Here is a 24,733-nt window from a genome sequence, read left to right on the forward strand (position 1 = left end):
ATGGGCCTCTTCCTCCACTAAAGTTTCTAAACTTTTGTGCAGACTATCAAGATTATTTTGGAGGTATAATATTTTAAAATGAAGCCTTCTAATTCTAAGAAACAAAATCCTCCTAAGGTAACTGTGCTGGATCTTTTCTGCTGTGTGACCTGCTTCTAGTGCCTTTTGCTTCATGCATTTGGGAATAACATTGTTTTGTTTGCATCTCAGGTTAAATCGTAAGTGGTTTCTAAAGTTAGCTATCTTTTTAGCAGTCTTTTTCAGTCCATAAACACGCAATGCAACTCACTCTGACCTTTTATACTTCTCCATAAGTACTCTTATTTCTTGGCATGAAACCATATTACTGCTCACAGAACTTCACCATCTTTCTAAGACTAGTTTCCACTATGCTTTCCCAAAACCTCATGCTGTGGCTGGTCAACTTTATGCCTCTGTAGTCACTGCAGTTCTGCACATCACCCTTGTTCTTGAAAATAGGAACCAGCACACTTCGTCTCCACTCCTCAGGCATCCTCTCATTTTCCAAGATTTTATTCAACAGTCCGGTTAGAAACTCCACTGCCATCTCTCCTAAACATTTCCATGCCTCCACTTGAATGTCATCTGGACCAACTGCCTTTCCACTCTTCATCCTCTTCATAGCAGCCCTCACTTCTTCCTTACTAATCTCTTACACTTCCTGATTTCATCTTCACATCACCCAGCCTTTTCTCTCATTTTCTTCATTCATCAGCTCTTCAAAATATTCTTTCCACCATCTCAACACTCTCCTCGTTTGTCAGCACATTACCATCTGCATCTTTTATCACCCTATCCTACTGCACATCCTTTCCAGCACAGTCCCGTTGTCTGACCGATCAGCACAAATCCTTTTCTCCTTTGTTAGTGTACAACTTGCTATATGCCCTTTTCTTACCCTACTGTCCCTCTGAGAAGTTCATTCCTAACCTTGTCCAGCCTTGTCACTTCCAAAGAAAATGGTAATATCTTCAGTTCTGCCACCTGTCTTTTTGTTAGTGCCACAGTCTACAAAGTGTACAACATAGCTGGTCTCACTACTGTCTTGTAAACTTTCCCCTTCACACTTGCAGATATCCTTCTGTCACAAATCACTCCTGCCACTTTTTTCCACTCACTCCACTGTGCCTGCACTCTCTACCACACTCTCCATTACTATGGATACTTGACCCAAGTATTTAAACTTATTTCACTTAACAACCTCTATTCCTTGTAACTGTACTACTGTGATACCAGCCTCCCTCTTATTCACACACATGTACTCAGTCTTGCGCCTACTAACTTTCATTCCCTTTCTCGCCAAAATGTGTCACCATGTTTCCAGGCTCGTCTCAACCTGTGCTCTCCTCTCGCTACAGATCACAATGTCATTTGCAAACATCATAGTCCATGAATCTTTCTACTGACCTTGCCGGGCTGGTGAGGATGTGGTGCTGCTGCTCTGGCTGGAGCTTCTCTTGCGCATGTGTTGAATCAACAGGAAGAGCAGCACCGTGACAACCATAATATACCAGCCATACTGTGCCAAAATGTCTCCAACTGTGGGTGAGACCACAAAAACCCCATTAGGTCTACAAATGACAATATTCTTTCACAAATAAAAAGTCAGAGCTGTTAAAACCACATTTCCCACTTTATACAAGGAACTTTCAGTAGTCCACACTTTTCACTACCATTTTAAATGGAGTATTTGGGTCCAATGGCTGGCAAAAATAAAGTTATTAATCATCAGAATCAGATCTGGTGATCTTCCCATTGTGCCAGCTATATATAATAAAATTTGGATCAGTAAAAGATTACCTAAAGGTCAAAATTTAAAAATGCTCCAATCATGTTGAGAGGTATACCACATTAGCTAACAAAGATTGGAAAAAGGTATTTGGTATTTTAATGTTTCCCATAATCCTCCTACACTTCCCAGAATGCACCACAGCACCAGCAGAGTTCCGGCATCTCACAGTGCATGTAAACAGTGGCAAAGTGAGGATGTGACTGGTGCCAATTCAGCAAGTTCACGAGCGATTATGATGACACGTTCTCTCGAGTTAAGAGGGTTATCGAGAAGACGTGTAGCGCCTATGATAAACTTCTGCCATGCCCCAATGTTGTCTTGTTGTCCACCCTTTCACAAGGTGTTTACATTGTGCCCTGAACCGTAACTCTGCTGAAACTGACCTCTCATGTGAGTCACAGACTGCCAGATGGCGTGAGATTCACAACTGCGAAACACCGAATTGGTTGGACCATTTATGATTGAATGAGTTGTGGAATGAAAACTACCAAAAAAGTTGACAAAGATCAATTTAATTTCATACAGCAGACACAAGTTGCTCCAAATTTTTAGCTATTAGAATTAGTAAATGGAAATGTTTTGACTGAGTTGAATGCTTGGTCTCCAAAATAACGGCCAAATAAGGTCAATGTCCACTGGATTCTATGACATGTCAGTGTGTTCCCTACGGACGGCAGCCACAAAGCCACCAGTGTCAAGAAGAAAAGTGACTCACAGGGCACTTTTCTATTATAATTCAACTAAGTTCAATTCATTACATTTATACAGTGTCAAATCACAACAAAGCTGCCTCAAGGCACTTCACACAAGTAAGGTCTAACCTTACCAACCCCTATAGCAAGCACACAGGCGAGAGTGGTAAGAAAAAACTCCCTCTGATAATATTGAGGAAGACACCTCAAGCAGACCAGACTCAAAGGGGTGACCCACTGGTTAGGCCATACTAATAGTTACAAGGTCTTCACAAAGTTTGACAGAGCTGAAGAAACAGAAAACTGGAATTTAAACCATCTTCTGCATCAGCTTCAGACATGGCATCTTGCGGTCAGTGCAGCATCCCGTTTTCTACAGACGCCACTCCCTTGCATTTCCCTCTGCACCTCGGACAGAGAGAAAAAGCAGAATCAGTTGGCTGGAAAAACCACTAATAAATGCTAAGGTGATTGATGGCCGCGAGCACTAAGTTTCAATTTCAATTTATTTTCATTGCAAATTAAACTTCATCAAAGCCATTTAAAGATATCAATCGTGACTCACCTTTTTTGTCGATTAAAGTCACTAACCAGGACTTTGGTGCAATCAATAAACGAGGCTCATCCGCTGTGTCCCACCAGAGTTTTTATTCATTCCTCATTAATGTGGCTTTTCCGAGGGGCAGCCAACCCTCAGACCGGGACTGGATCATTAATATCTGCCACTTCACCACTTCATCAACTGAAGTTAAAAATAATGTCCTCCCTTATGTGAAACGTGACTCGTTCCTTCAAATGCACACAGTGTTACGTCAGCTCACTGACAAGCTGAAGTTACGGGCCCTCGTGTAAAAAAGGAAAGAAAAAATATATCCTTCATGTGTGGTTTTTGTGGAACTTCACTGATTAAGCGCTTTTCTTCCAAGTGACTCGTTCTCTGCTGCTGCCACCATCTGTTAGCAGCTGGGCGTTGGTCCTCCGGCCGCAGGTCCAACTGATTAAAAAAAAACAAACAAAAAAAACACTTTCTCTTTTTCCGCTGGACAGGGAGAAGGACCGTGGCTCATGGCAACCAGTAAACAGAGCAAAGTGAAAATTCACACAGTCCCTTCCTCCGCAGTCCACGCTGACACTGCTGCTGCTTTGATTAGTGCAGAATGGGATGTTGCTTTGACAGTGAGAGCATCATATTTCAGCCCCAAAACACGCATGACGTGCGCGCATATGTGTGGTTAAATTTTCCAAATGACAGAAATCCGCCGTGGTGACGGACAACTTTAACCCATGTCTATTCCATAATAAACTTTTTGAACAAATCCAGTCTGGTTTCCGCCCTTTTCATAGCACTGAAACGTCTAATCAAAAATCACTAGTGATGTATTCCTTGTAGCTGATTCCGGCCTTTTATCCATTCTCATTTTAGTTGATTTAAGTACAGCATTTGATAAAATCTCATACACCATTCTCCTGGACAGACTGTTCTCCATTGGTATCACACACATACCACTTACCTGGTTCAAATCCTACCTTGCCAATCGTACTCAATTCATTAAAATCAAATCATTCACTTCACATCCCTGTAAAGTTACTATGGGTGTGCCTCAGGACTCCATCCTGGGGTCCCTCCTGTTTATGCTTTCCATAACAAACACCATGTTCAAACATAAGGATGCTCATAAGTGTATGTGGTGCCACAGCACCCTAGGCCGAAGATCGATTTTGTGATCGTATCATCTGATCTGACGCCACATATTCTGGATGCTAGGGTGAAGAGACGGGCGGACCTGTCAACTAATCACCATCTGGTGGTGAGGTGGATCAGAGGGTGGGGGAGGACTTTGGACAGACCTGGTAAGCCCAAACGGATAGTACAGGTTAACTGGGAACATCTGGAGGAGCCCACTGTCCGACAGATCTTCAACTCATTTATTTTCATTTATATAGCCTCACATCACAAAAAGGTTGCCTCAAGTCACATCACAAGGTCTAATCTTACCAACCCCCAGAGCAAGCACACAGGCGACAGTGGTCAAGAAAAACTCCTTATGATCTGAGGAAGAAACCTCAAGCAGACCAGACTCAAAGGGGTGACCCTCTGCTTGGGCCATGCTACCGACAAAATGAATATACAGGAAATTTTGCCAGTGCACAGGACGGGAGGTTTGCAGAAGAAGACACCACCCCCATCTCTGGATGGAGCCGTACCTCAAACAGAGAGAAAAAACAGAATCAAGCATCAGAAAAACAACAAATACAGTATAATTTGTCAGCATTAAGCAACAAGAAAAACAGAAGAAATACTATGGTGATCACTAGCGACTAACCCTAAATTTCACTAAAAGACCCAAGCCCATATGCACGAAGCATCTCGAAGAGCTTCTAACTTAGCCTAAAATTTCCTGGCAAGGAATCTTAGCCTAAGACTGAGCCAGCATGTGTGAGAGCAAGCCTGAGCAAAAAGGAGACAGAAACTCCTATCTTAATGAGGAGGCGGGGTAACCCTGTTGCTAGGTATGACGTGGTCCTGTAAGAGCTGTAATTGGTGGTCATGGAAAGGTACAGAGAAATAAAAAAAATAAATGCACTCTGCGCTCCTACATATGAACGAACAGTAAAATCAACCAATCACATAACTGCATTAAGAAATGTGTAATCATGAAAATAATTTAATGTCACAATGATGATACTCGGTATAATTAATTTGGAGCGATCGCTGGGACGGTCACTAAACCTCTAAATTCTTGTGCTGCAATGCATTATGGGAGTTCTGGGTTTTGGGGTTTTCATAAATAATAATAATAAATAATAATAATAAAAATAAATAATATTAATGTGTGTATATAATGAGAATGACTGCCTCAACACTGCATTTAATCTATTATTAGACTCTATTGGCTTTGCTCAAAAAGTAAATGAGTCCACCCACCACTTTAATCATATCTTAGATCTTGTTCTGACTTATGGTATGGAAATAGAAGACTTAACAGTATTCCCTGAAAACTCCCTTCTGTCTGATCATTTCTTAATAACATTTACATTTACTCTGATGGACTACCCAGCAGTGGGGAATAAGTTTCATTACACTAGAAGTCTTTCAGAAAGCGCTGTAACTAGGTTTAAGGATATGATTCCTTCTTTATGTTCTCTAATGCCATATACCAACACAGTGCAGAGTAGCTACCTAAACTCTGTAAGTGAGATAGAGTATCTCGTCAATAGTTTTACATCCTCATTGAAGACAACTTTGGATGCTGTAGCTCCTCTAAAAAAGAGAGCTTTAAATCAGAAGTGCCTGACTCCGTGGTATAACTCACAAACTCATAGCTTAAAGCAGATAACCCGTAAGTTGGAGAGGAAATGGCGTCTCACTAATTTAGAAGATCTTCACTTAGCCTGGAAAAAGAGTCTGTTGCTCTATAAAAAAGCCCTCCGTAAAGCTAGGACATCTTTCTACTCATCACTAATTGAAGAAAATAAGAACAACCCCAGGTTTCTTTTCAGCACTGTAGCCAGGCTGACAAAGAGTCAGAGCTCTATTGAGCTGAGTATTCCATTAACTTTAACTAGTAATGACTTCATGACTTTCTTTGCTAACAAAATTTTAACTATTAGAGAAAAAATTACTCATAACCATCCCAAAGACGTATCGTTATCTTTGGCTGCTTTCAGTGATGCCGGTATTTGGTTAGACTCTTTCTCTCCGATTGTTCTGTCTGAGTTATTTTCATTAGTTACTTCATCCAAACCATCAACATGTTTATTAGACCCCATTCCTACCAGGCTGCTCAAGGAAGCCCTACCATTATTTAATGCTTCGATCTTAAATATGATCAATCTATCTTTGTTAGTTGGCTATGTACCACAGGCTTTTAAGGTGGCAGTAATTAAACCATTACTTAAAAAGCCATCACTTGACCCAGCTATCTTAGCTAATTATAGGCCAATCTCCAACCTTCCTTTTCTCTCAAAAATTCTTGAAAGGGTAGTTGTAAAACAGCTAACTGATCATCTGCAGAGGAATGGTCTATTTGAAGAGTTTCAGTCAGGTTTTAGAATTCATCATAGTACAGAAACAGCATTAGTGAAGGTTACAAATGACCTTATGGCCTCGGACAGTGGACTCATCTCTGTGCTTGTTCTGTTAGACCTCAGTTCTGCTTTTGATACTGTTGACCATAAAATTTTATTACAGAGATTAGAGCATGTCATAGGTATTAAAGGCACTGCGCTGCGGTGGTTTGAATCATATTTATCTAATAGATTACAATTTGTTCATGTAAATGGGGAATCTTCTTCACAGACTAAAGTTAATTATGGAGTTCCACAAGGTTCTGTGCTAGGACCAATTTTATTCACTTTATACATGCTTCCCTTAGGCAGTATTATTAGACGGTATTGCTTAAATTTTCATTGTTACGCAGATGATACCCAGCTTTATCTATCCATGAAGCCAGAGGACACACACCAATTAGCTAAACTGCAGGATTGTCTTACAGAAAGACATGGATGACCTCTAATTTCCTGCTTTTAAACTCAGATAAAACTGAAGTTATTGTACTTGGCCCCACAAATCTTAGAAACATGGTGTCTAACCAGATCCTTACTCTGGATGGCATTACCCTGACCTCTAGTAGTACTGTGAGAAATCTTGGAGTCATTTTTGATCAGGATATGTCATTCAAAGCGCATATTAAACAAATATGTAGGACTGCTTTTTTGCATTTATGCAATATCTCTAAAATCAGAAAGGTCTTGTCTCAGAGTGATGCTGAAAAACTAATTCATTATTTCCTCTAGGCTGGACTATTGTAATTCATTATTATCAGGTTGTCCTAAAAGTTCCCTAAAAAGCCTTCAGTTAATTCAAAATACTGCAGCTAGAGTACTGACGGGGACTAGAAGGAGAGAGCATATCTCACCCATATTGGCCTCTCTTCATTGGCTTCCTGTTAATTCTAGAATAGAATTTAAAATTCTTCTTCTTACTTATAAGGTTTTGAATAATCAGGTCCCATCTTATCTTAGGGACCTCGTAGTACCATATCACCCCAATAGAGCGCTTCGCTCTCAGACTGCAGGCTTACTTGTAGTTCCTAGGGTTTGTAAGAGTAGAATGGGAGGCAGAGCCTTCAGCTTTCAGGCTCCTCTCCTGTGGAACCAGCTGCCAATTCAGATCAGGGAGACAGACACCCTCTCTACTTTTAAGATTAGGCTTAAAACTTTCCTTTTTGCTAAAGTTTATAGTTAGGGCTGGATCAGGTGACCCTGAACCATCCCTTAGTTATGCTGCTATAGACGTAGACTGCTGGGGGGTTCCCATGATGCACTGTTTCTTTCTCTTTTTGCTCTGTATGCACCACTCTGCATTTAATCATTAGTGATTGATCTCTGCTCCCCTCCACAGCATGTCTTTTTCCTGGTTCTCTCCCTCAGCCCCCAACCAGTCCCAGCAGAAGACTGCCCCTCCCTGAGCCTGGTTCTGCTGGAGGTTTCTTCCTGTTAAAAGGGAGTTTTTCCTTCCCACTGTAGCCAAGTGCTTGCTCACAGGGGGTCGTTTTGACCGTTGGGGTTTTACATAATTATTGTATGGCCTTGCCTTACAATATAAAGCGCCTTGGGGCAACTGTTTGTTGTGATTTGGCGCTATATAAAAAAATTGATTGATTGATATAATAACAAAAACCTAAACAATTTATAAATACATTAAGACAGTAAATTAACAAAATATTTACAACCCCAATTCCAGTGAAGTTGGGACATTGTGTAAAATGTAAATAAAAACAGAATACAATGATTTGCAAATCCTCTTCAACCTATATTCAATTGAATACACCACAAAGACAAGATATTTAATGGTCAAACTGATAAACTTTATTGTTTTTGTGCAAATATTTGCTCATTTTGAAATGGATGCCTGCAACAGGTTTCAAAAAAGTTGGGACAGTAGAATTATAATTTTTCGTTTCTTATCCTCCACCACAGAAGAGCTCTTCTCTGGTGTTTAATGGCAGCTGGCATCCTTATTGGTGCACTGCTGCCACCTGCGGAATCAGTCTGTTATAGCAACACGACATTCTCTCGAGTCCATTGACAGATTTTTATTTTTTTTTTTTAATGCAATCAAGTGGAACTCAGCACGCAATCGACCGGTTGATCGCAATCGATTGGTTGAGCACGCCAACTTTACACAATGTCTGTTTTTAATGAAGTGACGCCTGAGAGATCGAAGGTCACGGGCATTCAATGTTGGTTTTCGGCCTTGCCACTTGCGTGAACAAAGTTCTCCAGATTGTCTGAATCTTCTGATTATATTATGGACTGTTGATGATGGAATCCCTAAATTCCTGCAATTGAACTTTGAAAAACACTGTTGGACTATTTTTTCACGCAGTTGTTCACAAAGTGGTGATCCTCGCCCCCTCTTTGCTTGTAAATGGCTGAACCTTTTGGGGATGCTCCTTTTATACCCAATCATGACACTCACCTGTTTCCAATTAACCTGTTCACCTGTGGAATGTTCCAAACAGGTGTTCTTTGAGCACTCATCAACTTTCCCAGTCTTTTGTTGCACCGTACCAGCTTTTTTGAAACGTGTTGGCATCCATTTCAAAATTAGCAAATATTTGCACAAAAACAATAAAGTTTATCAGTTTGAACATTAAATATCTTGTAGAACAAAAACAAAGAGTTCACCGCACTTCTGTATAGCACAAACAAATCTGGTGCAGAAACGACTAATTTGTAAAAGGGAAAAATAACTGGTGCAACATAGAAGTAAGTGCCGGAAAGTTTAATAAGGTGCTGAAAACAAAGATGTACAACGGGACTAACGTTTCGATGTGAGTGTCACATCTTTCTCAGAGTCAGGACTCTCCTTTTGCAGAAATAACAGCCTTTAAACGCTTCCTATAGCTTCCTCATTGTTTGGATTCGTGGTCGCCACCGACGCTACCAGAAGCGATCATGGTGTTAAACTCAAAATCAGCTTGTCAGTAGTTGCAAGTGTGCGGGAGACAATACTGAAAGTTAGCGGTTAACTGTCGCTTCCGATAATTTTTTGGGTGGTTTATCGGTTTACCTACATAAAAGATAACTTTTCAGTTAGCTGATTAGCTGTTACCCTCAACTTTAACAAGATTCCAAGTACCTGCACTGGCCACACAGCCCCACAGCATGATGGAACCACCTCCAAATTTTACTGTACTTAGCTAGCGTTTTTCTTGGAATGCTGTGTTCTTTTTCAACCATGCATACCGCCCCTTGTTATGTCCAAATAACTCAAATCTAGTTTCATCAGTCCACAGCACCTTATTCCAAAATGAAGCTGGCTTGTCCAAATGTGCTTTAGCATACCTCAAGTGACTCTGTGGCGTGTACACAGGAAAGGCATCCTCTGCATTACAGCATCATACAGCATCTCTTTTTCTGCAAAGTGCGCTGTATAGTTAAATGATGCACAGAGACACTATCTGCAGCAAGATCATGTTGTAGGTCTTTGAAGCAGGTCTGCGGGTTGACTATGACTGTTCTCACCATCCTTCACTTCAGTTTGAGATTTTTCTTGGCCTGCCACTTCGGGCCTTAACTAGTACTGTGCCTGTGGTCTTCCATTTCCTCACAGTGGAAACTGACAGCTGAAATCTCAGACAGCTTTTTGTATCCTTCCCCCAAACCATGATGTTGAACAATCTTTGTTTTCAGGTCATTTGAGAGGTGTTTAGAGGCTCCCATGTTGCCCCTCATTAAGAGAAGCAAAGAGGAGAAACATTTGCAAATGACCACCTTAAATACCCTTTTTCATGATTGGATTCACCTGTGTAAGAAGGTCAAGGGTAAATGAGCTTACCAAACCAATTTTGTGTTCCAATAATTAGTGCAAAGGCATGTGCCAGTATGAGATTTAGACGGTATGATAACCGTGGGCAAAAATACCGCTGTGTATAATAAAAATGTTATTGTGCTGTTTTGCACCTGTCTTAAAGTAACCCTGAGAATGTACTTGTTATTCAACTTTGTTTTAGCATGCTGGGGTCAGTCTGAACTGGAGGTATTTGTTACACTGATTATTCAACTTTGTTTTAGCATGCTGGGGTCAGTCTGAACTGGGAGTGAAGAGCTGGAGGTACTTATTATTCACAACTTTGTTTTTGTTGCTATCGCGTTGCTATTGACGACTGCGCTGAAGAGATGTTTTTGCAAGAGGAAATACCTTTTTGATGCCTGTTGATTAAAGAAATTATGTGCGCCAGGGAGTCTGAAATGGCCACTCACCCTCCCTTTGCGCACACACTAGAAAAGAGGAGGCAGAGCCATGCTCCGATAGAGTCTGCTGCGGGTTTATGTACGAACGCCCAGCCGGTTGACAAGCGCACTCTGCCGAAGGTGTTGGCTCTCCACCTTAAAGGCGTCACGGTAAGAGAGAAAGAGATGTTTCATGCGCTGCAACCACTTGTGCTTGATGTAACTGCTTTTGTGGGGAATAAATATACGCCTGTTTGTTCTAGCAAAATGCAGTCTGTGCGATCATTTCTGTGTGCCGATCTGACCGAACCTTGTTTCAAAACATTTTTGGCGTTGTCGGCAGGATAACGAGGGGTGTTCAGACTACACACAGAAATGTCTTGTTTTGGGAAAGGAAAAAGAGATGCAGAGGTGGCATCTCAACAGGAAGAAGTGGTCCCGGGGTGGGATGGGATTACTTTTAAGGAATTAGGTCAGCTTCTACGGCGACGTGGGGGACGCCCTGGGCCGTGGACTGGAGCAATTCCCACCGCGACTCCACCAGTTTTATGTGAGATGTTAAAGCGGGTGGAGGTTAAAGATAAAACTCCATTGGGAGGAATTAGTGAAATGATGTGGATTTGCGCAGAAGCCTGGAATGAGCGGGTTTTAACTTTAGATACAGTCCGCTCATCAGAATGTGCTAAATCACAAAAGGTGACAAAATTAGAACAACAAGTGAAGCAATTGGAAATTCAAGTTAAGGAATTAGAGACATCTGACAGCAGCTCAACAGCTGTTAGGAAAATCCATAACTCATATCAAAAACCACCAGAGCACGGAACAATAAGAAGCCGCGGAATGTAAACACAAAACAAGTGTGTTTATACGTGGCTGGGATGTCCCAGGAGTGGGATCCTGAATCTTGGGATGGTGATATATGGGGAGATGAAGGGGAAGATGAGGGAGGGTGGTATGATGGAGGAATAAGACCAGAGCCACCACCTGGCCCGTTTAATTCACTTTATCCTTCATTGGAAATACAACCAATAATGCGGAGACGGCAAGAGCAAAAGGTAGTGCCACCTGTACTAGGTCCTTTAATGGATAATCAGGGACATGTTAGGCTGGGAGCGGATGGACAACCCATTCAGGGACCTATACCGCAACCTCAGCCTGCTCCTCGACTGACAAATGTAACGGAGGATTATTCACAAGAAGAAATCTCTCACATTACAAGCAGATTAAGACAAAAATCTGGAGAACCGCCTGATTCCTGGCTTAATCGCCTGGCAGAAGAAGGTGGTGATGCAGTGATGGTGGATAACGGAGACTTCACCAGATTCTCAGGTTTAAGTTCTGATAGTCGGATAAATGCAGAATTTCGAGCTGTAGGGAGAGCAATGGGAGAAGCGGATGCATTCCCATTGGTTGATATGTATGCGATAGCAGCTCAGGGAGTGTTTCCTAGCTATCATGATTGGCCTGAAATTAAAGGGCAATGGGTAACGTTGAAAGATGCTGTTAATCGCTTGACCAGGTTGTGCACTCGTGAGTCAGTTTCCCGAGCAGCTAATGTTAACGTACATGATGGAGAGGTGCCTAAAATCATACGGGATGCTATAATACGTGATGCGCCGCCCCATTATCGGGCTGCAGTGCTAACCATACTGTTGGGAGCAGCAGAATTGACATTTACTGCTATTAAGACGCGCTTGTTGGAATTAGCATCATTAGGAGATTGGACAGATGTAAGTCACAATCAGGAAGGAGCACGACCTAAAGCTTACAGAAATGATGGACCTCCACGACCTCGTGGTCAACCTGGAGGAAGTAGTAGGAGTGAAATGTGGAAGGCATTGTTACATGCAGGAGTCCCAGCTGAAGAAATAGACGGTGTACCAACTTCCGTCTTGGCTGAAAAATGTAAACAAAAAGGATTGAAAGTGACTTGTGTGTCAGGGATGCGCCCTGATATATTTGAATTGGCCTCATTGTTGAAAGAAATTGTGCAGGGAGAAAAGAAAGGAGTGAAACCTAGTGCCCCTCCCCTACAGGAGGAGGAGGAGGAGGACTCTGACGATGATCTGGTGCAAATAGCTGCAGTCCGGAAAGGAAAGAAAGACAAAAAGAAAGGGAAAAATAAAGAAAGGCGTTCTCGGAGCTTTGACCCTTGCGAGGAAGATTAGGATGATGGTCAAACTCTTGTGGCCCGCCGAGAATTAAAACAATGGTTCACAAGTGATATTAGACCCCATGTGCGATTGGAAATATTTTGGAAGAAATCAATTCGGGTTACCTCGGCTTTAGTGGACACAGGAGCGGAGGCCTCATTAATTCATGGAAATCCAGAGAAAATGAAGGGACCAGTGGTTCCTTTAACCGGGTTAGGCGGACAGTTAGTGTATGGTAAAAACATAACACTACCGCTTAAAATTGGAAACATGCCAATAAAAGTGTATACCGTGATAGTAACTCCAATCAACGAATGGATAATTGGTATGGATATTTTGGCCGGAATGACTTTACATTTAGAACAGGGTAAGTTTCAATTTGGGGTAGCAAACATAAGAATGATTTTGGTAGGAAAGGTTAAAATGGAACCCTTTCCTATACCAGAAGCTACACAAGTGATTAATCAGAAACAATATCGTATTCCTGGAGGACAAGCAGAAATTACTGCAACTATAAAAGACTACTTGGAGGCAGGAGTTTTGAAACCAGTGACGACAAAATGGAATAATCCATTGTGGCCAGTCAGTAAATCGGACGGCACGTGGAGAATGACAGTAGACTTTAGAGGTCTAAATAAACACACGCCTCCATTAACTTCAGCCGTGCCTGATGCTGTGAGCATAATTGAACGAGTACAACACCATAGCGGTACATGGTATGCTGTTATAGACTTGGCTAATGCATTCTTTACCATACCGATCCCAGAAGATAGGATGGAACAGTTTGCATTTACTTGGGAAGGTCGACAGTATACATTCACAAGATTACCACAAGGATACTTACACAGTCCCACCATCTGTCATAGAGTGGTGGCAGAACATTTGGAACAGTTCCAGGTTCCAACGAGAATGATGATCTCACATTACATTGATGACATAATGCTCCAAGGAGACACAGAAGCAGAGGTAGCAGAATATCTACCGAAATTAGTGGCACATATGAAGTTGTTTGGATGGGAGATCAATCCAGCAAAAGTTCAGGGACCAGCTCAAACAGTGAAATTCTTAGGAATAGTTTGGAATAAAGGAGAGAGGGAAATCACACAAAAAGCTAAAGAGAAAATAGCTAACTTTCCAGTACCTCACAATAAAACAGATGCACAAAGATATATTGGTCTATTTGGATTTTGGAGACATCATATTCCACATTTAGGACAGATTTTGCAGCCTCTGTACCGGTGTACTAGGAAAAAGGAGGAGTTTGTATGGGGGGAGGAACAACAATGCTCATTTGATATGGCAAAGGAAGCCATACAGCAAGCTGTATCTTTGGGAAAAATGCAATCAGGACCAGTAGAACTTCAAGTGTCTGCTTTAAATGATTATGCTAATTGGAGCTTATGGCAAAAACAAAACCGGATACGCAAACCTTTAGGATTCTGGTCGAGAAAACTCCCGGACGCAGGTATGCGTTATACACCTTTTGAGAAGCAACTTTTAGCATGTTACTGGGCGTTAATTGAAACTGAATCACAAACAGTGGGACATGAAGTAATGATGAGGACACACGTACCTATTTTGACATGGGTGATGAGTAATCCCACCACTCACCGAATAGGGACAGCTCAGGAGGCTAGTGTGATAAAATGGAAGTGGTATGTGTCAGAGCGTGTAAAACCAGGTGAAAAAGGGGTGTCATTGCTGCATGAACAAGTAGCTGATGCTCCTGAGGAAGATGAGGAACCTTTTGAAGTTCAACCATTGGAGGAATCTCCTGTTCAAGCAGGAAAAAGGTGGGATGATTTGTCAGATGATGAGAAAAGTCGAGCATGGTTCACTGATGGTTCCTGTCAATATCAAGCAGGAAAAAGGCGATGGAAAGCAGGAGCTTTTAATCCACAATTAGGTCAGTCTCTGGAAGAATTAGGAGAAGGAAAAAGCAGTCAGTGGGCGGAGTTGAAGGCCGTGCATATGGTGGTCATGCAGGGAGGACCACAGGGCCTCCATATTTATACAGACTCATGGTCAGTGACCCAAGGACTACTTACCTGGATGCCTACATGGCATGCCACTAATTGGAAAATACATTCTAAGGAAGTTTGGGGAAGAGAATTGTGGGAAGACATTTGGGAAAAGGCTAAAACAATTCCTATTACTGTGATGCATGTAGATGCACACACTAATGGACAAGACTCAGAAGCTTTATATAATAAAGCTGCAGATCAATTAGTAAGAGTAATGATTGAATTAAGACAATCCAGCCCAGGATTGGCTAGATGGGCTCATGTCAAAGCAGGACATTGGGGGGTTCAAGGTACCCTAAAATGGGCCAGAGATCGGGGTATTGATCTAAAATTGGATGATGTAAAAACAGCAATCACTGAGTGTGAACAATGTCAACACCACCGGAAGGGTGTTCCTCAACATTTGCATGGGCAGTTAAATCGTGGTAAAAGTCCCGGTCAAATTTGGCAGTTGGATTTTATTGGACCACTGCCCATGTCTAAGGGATGTAGACATGCATGCACTGCTGTAGATACATTTTCGGGAGTCTTGGTAGTGCATCCATGTAAATTTGCAAATCAAATGGCCACACTTAAGTGTTTGAAAATAATACAGCAGTATTATGGTTTGCCAGTACAGATTCAAACTGATAATGGTACTCATTTTACGGGGAATAAAGTAAAAGAGTGGGCCAAAGAACATCATGTTGAATGGATTTATCATATTCCCTATTACCCGCAAGCGGCGGGACTAGTAGAACGAATGAATGGGCTCCTTAAAGAGATCCTATTGAAGCTATCAAAAGATCGCACTATGCGACAATGGAAACAGGATTTGACCACTGCTGTGGATCAGCTGAACAATCGACCTTTAGGGTCAGGATCCACACCCTTGATAAGAATGATTTCAGGAGAAATGATAGAACATACTACAGAAAGCATCAAAATGTGGAAAATTGATCCACAAGCAGAACTACCTGTCAGAGCAACTCCAGGCTCAGCAGGACTAGACTTAAGAACATTGACTACTGTCACATTGGTACCTGATCAAATTCAAGTGGTAAAAACAGGGCTACGCCTACAGTGTCCGAAGGGCACATATGGGCACGTCCTGCCACGCAGTGGTCTATCACTTAAAGGGCTGACTATTCAGGCCGGGGTGATAGATGCAGATTACCAAGGCGAGATTGGAGTGGTTTGTAGATTGTTTGGAGAACAACCCCTGATATTGAACAAAGGGGACAAAATTGCTCAATTAATAATTAAACCCTGTGAAATGGGGTTGGTACAGGAGATACCAAAACCCGTAGTAATAACTACATGAGGAACACAAGGTTTTGGTTCCTCAGATCAAGCAGGTACCAAAGTTTGGGTGAAACAACCTAACGGACCGCCTAAGGCGGCAGAAATTATAGCTCAAGGGAATGATGCAACTGTTAGTATACTCTATCAGGGTGAAGAAAAATGGGTAAATGTGCCTATATCAAAGTGTTATGTAAGAGAGGACTAATCATTGTTATTCTATGAATAGTCTTTCTTCTGTTGATCAGACTCAATGTCCTGGTGGGAGTTGCTGATCGGGCGATCGAGGACCACAGGAGGTGTACGTCGCCATGGCAACCAGTGGAAGCCCCGGGATTGGAGGTGTCGGCTGCTGGGTCATACTCCTCCTTGTAGGTGGTGCCATGGTCTCCAGTTGTTGGGGAACGACGGAAGGACATCAAGTGAGAGAAGTCCAACCACGAGTGGAGCTCGTCTGGAGAAATCTCACTAAAACAAGTCAACAGGACAATTTTACTTGTGCCCACAATACGAAATGTCCATTTGGAAACCTAACTAGTAAATGTCCAATTTACCAATGTAGACAATGTCTTAAAGGGAAATACACTGTACTTATGGTAGAAAAAGGGTGTCACTTGACAGTGTCATCTCTAATACATATGTGTGTGCAGAATGATACCACCAAGAACTGTAACCCCTCACCAAATGGAACACATTGGAATATTACTGCAGAATCATCAATATGGATAACTAATGGTACTGCTATGATAAACAGAACACGTTGGGGATACCCAATTTGGGTACTACCAAAAGAGGCTAAGGCAACACAAACCCAGGTTGCACCTTTAATTGATACCTGCACCTATTTGGCACAAGCAACAGTGAAGACAAAGGTATATTGGCAAGTTACCTTTCCAAAAATTCCAATTTGCAGAAGACGTCGAAGGGCGTGGTATGACACTCTATTAGGAGGAACAGGAACTGTACTGGGAGTGTCAAACACAATTGATAATGAGGTAACCAGAACAATGTTGTCCAATACTGGACGATATTCCTCTCAAGCTATCCATCAGGTTGGAGAGTGGTTGCCTACAGCATTAGTGGGACAATTACAAAATGCAAATCTGTGGCAAAAGAATTTCAAATGGCAATTGGCATTATGGAATGAAACATTCAATGTCTTCCAAAATTTATCTCATATGGGAAATTGGACAGCATGTGCTATACAAAGTCTTCATGCTGAAGCTCAAAGAGAAAGATTTCAGCGTATAGTTACCACAGGGAACTATCATGATTGGAAATGGATTTGGAATATAACTGATACCTTATGGTTAAAGTTACATCCAGAATTTACACAGTGTAATGAAACAGTATGTACTGGACACTGGACCCAGTACAATGTGACACAACCAAAGGTTGTTTGTAAATATCAAGTATTACCTGTAATAACGGTTACTGGTTATTGGTTTTTGCATATGGACGGAGAGTGGTTAGAACCAAAAACCAATACGACTTTTGATACTAAAATGTGTGACATCACTGATAAAGGAATGGCCTGTGTGCTGCAAACTGGATATGCTAATCCATGTCTAACCGACTCAGAGGTTGTACTTTGTGATTGGACTAGGGAAACACCCAGAGAAATGTTGTGGCAAGTTGGCCCACATGCTCTGTGTGTCGCAACAATGAAAAATAATTCACAGGTACCTTCGGTTCCGTATACTGGCTGCCTGAACAATGTGCACCTGTGGCATTGGGGAAACCGGACTTATCGTTTGACTAATTATTCTGTATCAAGTCGGCTGACTTCGGTACAATGGGATGTATTGCATTCCCCATGGAGTCTTTCCCTGGAGCGTTTCAAATGCGCATTGGAACAATCTACGGAAATTCAGCAATTAATAGAGTCACATAAGTCCAACGTCTCCAGTCTCATGGTATCCACATTGATTACCAGTGACCGGGTAAAACGTAGCAAAGTTAGTACAGCAAGCGTCAGCACACCACTGGTGGGATATCTTTTCAGGGATGTCTCTCACTGCCAGGAGCACCTTAGTGCCACCTTTAATAGTGTTAGTAATAGCAATATGTGTTATGACTTTTTGTAATATTTTTACATGTATATATGTTATACGATTAAGACGGGAAGTGGAATGGGTAATATTTCAAACGAATGCGATGAAATTGACTGTTAATTCATGATCCTTTTGGAGTAAACCAATATAATGTCACATTAGACCCCACAATACCGGGTTATGTGTATGAATATATTGCATGGAATGAGGATAATCAAGACTATATTACTCGAAATTTTGTTTGTGAATCACTAGAAGAAATGTGGGAAAGGTTCTGGCACGATATAGTCAATGTTTATGGATGGAATTCACATTTACCTATCTCCATACAAAGTTACATAACTTGATTGGTGCAAAACACCAAGAGTGGAAATGTATAATAAAAATGTTATTGTGCTGTTTTGCACCCGTCTTAAAGTAACCCTGAGAATGTACTTGTTATTCAACTTTGTTTTAGCATGCTGGGGTCAGTCTGAACTGGGCTGGAGGTATTTGTTACACTGATTATTCAACTTTGTTTTAGCATGCTGGGGTCAGTCTGAACTGGGAGTGAAGAGCTGGAGGTACTTGTTATTATTCACAACTTTGTTTTTGTTGCTATCGCGTTGCTATTGACGACTGCGCTGAAGAGATGTTTTTGCAAGAGGAAATACCTTTTTGATGCCTGTTGATTAAAGAAATTATGTGCGCCAGGGAGTTTGAAATGGCCACTCACCCTCCCTTTGCGCACACACTAGAAAAGAGGAGGCAGAGCCATGCTCCGATAGAGTCTGCTGCGGGTTTACGTACGAACGCCCAGCCGGTTGACAAGCGCACTCTGCCGAAGGTGTTGGCTCTCCACCTTAAAGGGTCACGGTAAGAGAGAAAGAGATGTTTCATGCGCTGCAACCACTTGTGCTTGATGTAACTGCTTTTGTGGGGAATAAATATACGCCTGTTTGTTCTAGCAAAATGCAGTCTGTGTGATCATTTCTGTGTGCCGATCTGACCGAACCTTGTTTCAAAACACACGGTTTCACAGTATTATGTATAGCTTTAAAATGTGCTTTAACAACATTATGGCTATTTGCGTGATTCAGGTGCACTAATTGACGCGATGTCTACCGCTACGAGCACTATACCATTGATAACTTTATAGAAAATACCAAAATAATAGTCACTCTTTTAGACATGTAGCATCTGCCCCTTGAGAAACATGATTTACTTGCTTAGGGAGAAACGTGGCTGGAATAAGGTCCAGAGCTCCGGATGCTCAATACTTGGCCCAGCTTCACCAACAAAGTGCTTGGCACCATTTTTGGCTTGAAGAGCTATTCCGCAGAAAATAAGACGAAAAAGCAAACTTGAGGGACTTTCACATTGAACACACTAGGCCGATACGTCAACGCTTTCCAATCCGTCGAATGCGTTTCCAACGCGTCGTGATGTCAGACGCTTCGCTTCAGAAGCGGCAAGGGGGCGGAGATTGCTACGTCACGCTCTGGCTGTTTCCACAATCTGAAAAAAGTTCAGCGATCGCCATCTTGAATTTGCGGCGCCTGAACCACAAAAAAAAACCTTTAAAAAAATAGCAGTAGAACGATTCTCCCATCACCCTGCTGGGTGCTGGCAGAACATCGCCTGCTTCTAAATAGAAGACTCTTTCAACAGCAACTATATTATTTTTTTAAAAAGCTGTTTCATTTTATATTTTAACAATAAATGAACGGATCATTAAAAATGTCCACAAAATCAATCCAAAGACATCTGCACAGGTAGAAGCTCTCCACTTATTGTGCTCAAATTCATATTTTAGAAATGACTCTGTCCTGATAACATTAAAGGCAATTACATATTTTGACGAAATTACAAGTTTAAATGACTATAAAAAATCCATCATGAGGTTTATGTCACAGAAATCCTACTTTACAATCACACTGCAGTCATTGTTAAATTATTTCCTGTTGCATTTGTAATAAACATTTTTATTTATTTACAGTGTGTGTTTTTCTGGTTGAAATGAGATATAAATAATCTACCAGACTTAAAAAAGTGTACAAATTTCCATGGTATTTTATTTGTCTAAAAATAAATGTCCAAGGTTCCTTATGTTAAACAAGAAATGATCTAATCTGAAATAACAGGTGGTTTTAATTTACAGATGAAAGGTTTCTAAAGAACCCTTTATTGATTTATTTAGCTATTTTAATTACAAGTCTTTTAAACTTTTTTTTAACAGTAATCACAAATTTTGATGTGACAAACAACAACAAAAAAGCATTTCCAAGGATTTTTCTTCAGAAAACTGCTCTATAAATGAGCAGTCCCATGACACGTTTCTGTTTTGTATAGATCAGTGATTTCTGCCACTAGTCTTCCGTGTTTTGGCCCGACGCGCAGCGCGAAGCTACGTCACAGCTCAGAGCGTCGAAAGTTGGACTGGGTTAAACTTTGACCGCGTCAGCCTGCCGACAAGTGGCAATGCACGCTCCCAACAGAAACGTCGCTTTTGCTCGGCTTTTGACGTAACGCTTCTGGCGCATCTAAAAAGCAACATGTCTCATTGAAAATAATACTTTTTAGACCGATTTTTGACGCATTTGATGCTTCCGACTTGTTCAGTGTGAAAGGCCCATTAGTCTTTTTAGACAGAGGGGAGAGAAAAGTTCGGTGCATGCTTCTCCTCCTTCAGCCATGATGCAGAGCTAGCTAACGTTAGCTGCCTGTTTGTAAACAGAGACAGAGGTGCGCGCCAGGGGGAAGGGTGGCAGCGGCTGCCTTCGCTCTGCCTCTCAAGAATTCTCATAACCCGCTCATACCGTAGAAACGGTATAATGGAAAATTTTAGTGGTTTTGATACCGTGGCTTTATCATACCGCGGTATACCATGAAACCGGTTATTATGTCTAGTGCTAAATGTATTCAAAACACTAAAATGACAATGGTGCCCAAATTTATGCACCTGCGGAATTTTGTTTAATTAAATATTGCACACTTTCTGTAAATACTAAACTTCATTTCACTTCTCAAATATCAGTGTTTGTCTGCTATATGATATATTTAACTGAAATTTCTGATCCAGAGAACCAATGATTTATAAAGGAAAATCATGAAAATTATCAGGGGTGGCCAAACTTTCGCATACAACTATATGTTACAACTAAGCATGACAGATGGTGCAAACTGTTCCTTTTTAGAACCCTATTGACCCAAACAATAACATGCTTCATTTTTTACTGAAATCGGAGCAACTTTAACTTTCAACCCCTGTACAAACTGAGGCTGGCCTTTGTCACCCACCAATTGTGATGTTTTTACCCCATAACATTCAGATAGTCCAAACTATACGTTTTTGGAATTATCATGATCAGACAAATAATGTAGTATAGTTTTTAATATAATTGTATAATTTTTACATTTTGACCTCTCTGTAATTCTTCATTGACCACCCTGGAATGGTTATCATACATTTTTTGTGTAGGCCATGGTACACTGAGGCTGGATTCCAAGTGTCGTTTCATCACCTTAAGTGGCACCAAAAACCTGCTTGGCCCATGGACTAACACCTGTTGTTCCGGTTCCATTCCGTTCCGGCGATTAGTAGCTTCCCTTCGGGTGATAGTTGCCAACAGCACAGCTATACTAAACAGTTTCGGAGGAGAACCCTCTGCCCCTTAATTGTTACCGATTAGGTCGAAATTGTTTTTGGACTCAGGCGAGACTACCTAAATAAACAGTATAATAATCTCTATTGTGGACAGAACGTACGATGTAAATAACTAGTTGTCTGTTTGTATCACACGATCCAGTAGATGTGCGTCACTGGTGCAGCTCAAATTATCATGAAGCTGAAAATCAATTTAACAACTTAACCACAGCAGAAAAGAGGAAAAAGAAATGCGAGTTTTACCAGTTAGGCTCAGGACGCTCAGGTCCGCGTTTTCCAGCGGCCCCTGCTTCTCCAATGATGTGAAATCATCGTCGTTGATATCGGCAATCTCCACTTCTTCCATTTCAGAGGAAAAACACAGACTTTAGGTTTAGTCTAAGCTTACTCAGTACAGTTCGGAAAATGTAAGCGCTTCTTGGTGTCTCAGCTACAGTTGGAAAAACTAGACACTGACGTGTCACTTTCTTTTTCTTCTTCTATGGCGTTTACCGGCAGCCGGCGTCCTTTTTGGTGCACTGCTGCCACCTGGTGCATTAGTCCGTTATGGCAGTAATAAATCCTCGATGCAGTGTCTTTCAGGTATTTAAAAACCAACACTTCCACCTCCCACTTGTCCCCACTTGTCTAAAATATTTCCTACAGACACGTCTTTCAGGTCGATTCTTCTAAATTCTGAGAGAAGCTCTTGCCTTTCTCTGCAATATTTATTACAGTGAGACCAGCTATGTTGTAGGGTTTAGAGACGGTGGCACTAACAAAAAGACAGGAGGCAGAGCTGGAGGTGGCAGAGCTGAAGATGTTGAGATTCTCTTTGGGAGTGACAAGAATGGACAAGATTAGGAATGAACATATCAGAGGGACAGCTCAGGTGGGACGGTTTGGAGACAAAGTCAGAGAGGCGAGATTGAGATGGTTTGGACATGTGCAGAGGAGGGACCCAGGGTATATAGGGAGAAGGATGCTGAGGATGGAGCCACCAGGCAGGAGGAGAAGAGGGAGGCCAAAGAGAAGGTTTATGGATGTGCTGAGGGAGGACATGCAGGTGGTTGGTGTGACAGAGGAAGATACAGAGGACAGGGCGAGATGGAAAAGATTGATCTGCTGTGGCGACCCCTAATGGGAACAGCCGAAAGACAAAGAAGAAGAAGAAGAAGATATAATAATTTCGAACATAATAATAAATCAGGTAAATTTCTGGCAAATCAACTACAATGCAATAAGGAAAAATCAAGGATAACATCTATCCAGGATCAAGCTGGAAACTTCACACAGTCACCACAGGAAATTAATCAGATATTTAAGAATTATTATAGTAATCTGTACTCATCAGAGAATGCACCTAATCCAGTAGATATCCAGTCATTCCTTGATAATCTAAACTTGCCTCAGCTTTCTAAAGAGCACACTGAATCATTAGACACTCCGGTAACTATCATAGAACTACATGCAGCTTTGAATAAAATGCCTAACGGCAGGGCTCCGGTTCCAGATGGCTGTCCTCTCGAATTCCTGAAACATTTTTGGCAGATACTGGCTCCACTATTCTTTAGGACTGTTTCAGAAATTTGGATTAAAGGTCAAATTCCCGCTCATATGAATACTGCAACAATAAAACTTATATTGAAACCAGAAAAAGACCATACTCTGAACTCTAATTACCGTCCTCTATCATTAATAAATACCGATGTAAAAATCATTGCTAAGGCATTGGCATCTTGCTTAGAAAAAATATTGTCATCGATTGGCTATGTACCACGGGCTTTTAAGGTGGCAGTAATTAAACCATTACTTAAAAAGCCATCACTTGACCCAGCTATCTTAGCTAATTATAGGCCAATCTCCAACCTTCCTTTTCTCTCAAAAATTCTTGAAAGGGTAGTTGTAAAACAGCTAACTGATCATCTGCAGAGGAATGGTCTATTTGAAGAGTTTCAGTCAGGTTTCAGAATTCATCATAGTACAGAAACAGCATTAGTGGAGGTTACAAATGATCTTCTTATGGCCTCAGACAGTGGACTCATCTCTGTGCTTGTTCTGTTAGACCTCAGTGCAGCTTTTGATACTGTTGACCATAAAATTTTATTACAGAGATTAGAGCATGCCATAGGTATTAAAGGCACTGCGCTGCGGTGGTTTGAATCATATTTATCTAATAGATTACAATTTGTTCATGTAAATGGGGAATCTTCTTCACAGACTAAGGTTAATTATGGAGTTCCACAAGGTTCTGTGCTAGGACTGATTTTATTCACTTTATACATGCTTCCCTTAGGCAGTATTATTAGAAAGCATTGCTTAAATTTTCATTGTTACGCAGATGATACCCAGCTTTATCTATCCATGAAGCCAGAGGACACACACCAATTAGTTAAACTGCAGGAATGTCTTACAGACATAAAGACATGGATGACGTCTAATTTCCTGCTTTTAAATTCAGAAAAAAACTGAAGTTACTGTACTTGGCCCCACAAATCTTAGAAACATGGTGTCTAACCCGATCCTTACTCTGGATGGCATTACCCTGACCTCCAGTAATACTGTGAGAAATCTGGGAGTCATTTTTGATCAGGATATATCCTTCAATGCACATATTAAGCAAATATGTAGGACTGCTTTTTTGCATTTGCGCAGTATCTCTAAAATTAGAAAGGTCTTGTCTCAGAGTGATGCTGAAAAACTAATTCATGCATTTATTTCCTCTAGGCTGGACTATTGTAATTCATTATTATCAGGTTGTCCTAAAAGTTCCCTGAAAAGCCTTCAGTTAATTCAAAATGCTGCAGCTAGAGTACTGACAGGGACTAGAAGGAGAGAGCATATTTCACC

The 24,733-nt window shown here is 41.3% G+C and overlaps 1 protein-coding gene across 1 annotated transcript in view; it reads right to left on the reverse strand.

Annotated features, from left to right (window-relative positions):
- Positions 1 to 22,372, reverse strand: part of selenos (selenoprotein S) — a gene marked incomplete at its 3' end in the record, with an annotated part of 63,140 nt that extends 40,768 nt beyond the window's left edge. The window contains exons 1-2 of the mRNA XM_034165482.1: positions 22,148 to 22,372; positions 1,429 to 1,560 (exon numbers count right to left, since the gene is read on the reverse strand). Of these exons, the coding sequence (XP_034021373.1) occupies positions 1,429 to 1,560; positions 22,148 to 22,250 (235 nt within the window). The remainder of the gene's footprint in view (positions 1 to 1,428; positions 1,561 to 22,147) is intronic.
- Between the last annotated feature and the right edge of the window lie 2,361 nt (positions 22,373 to 24,733).

The sequence above is a fragment of the Thalassophryne amazonica genome, unplaced genomic scaffold (assembly GCF_902500255.1).
Source record: "Thalassophryne amazonica unplaced genomic scaffold, fThaAma1.1, whole genome shotgun sequence".
Lineage (NCBI taxonomy): Eukaryota > Metazoa > Chordata > Actinopteri > Batrachoidiformes > Batrachoididae > Thalassophryne > Thalassophryne amazonica.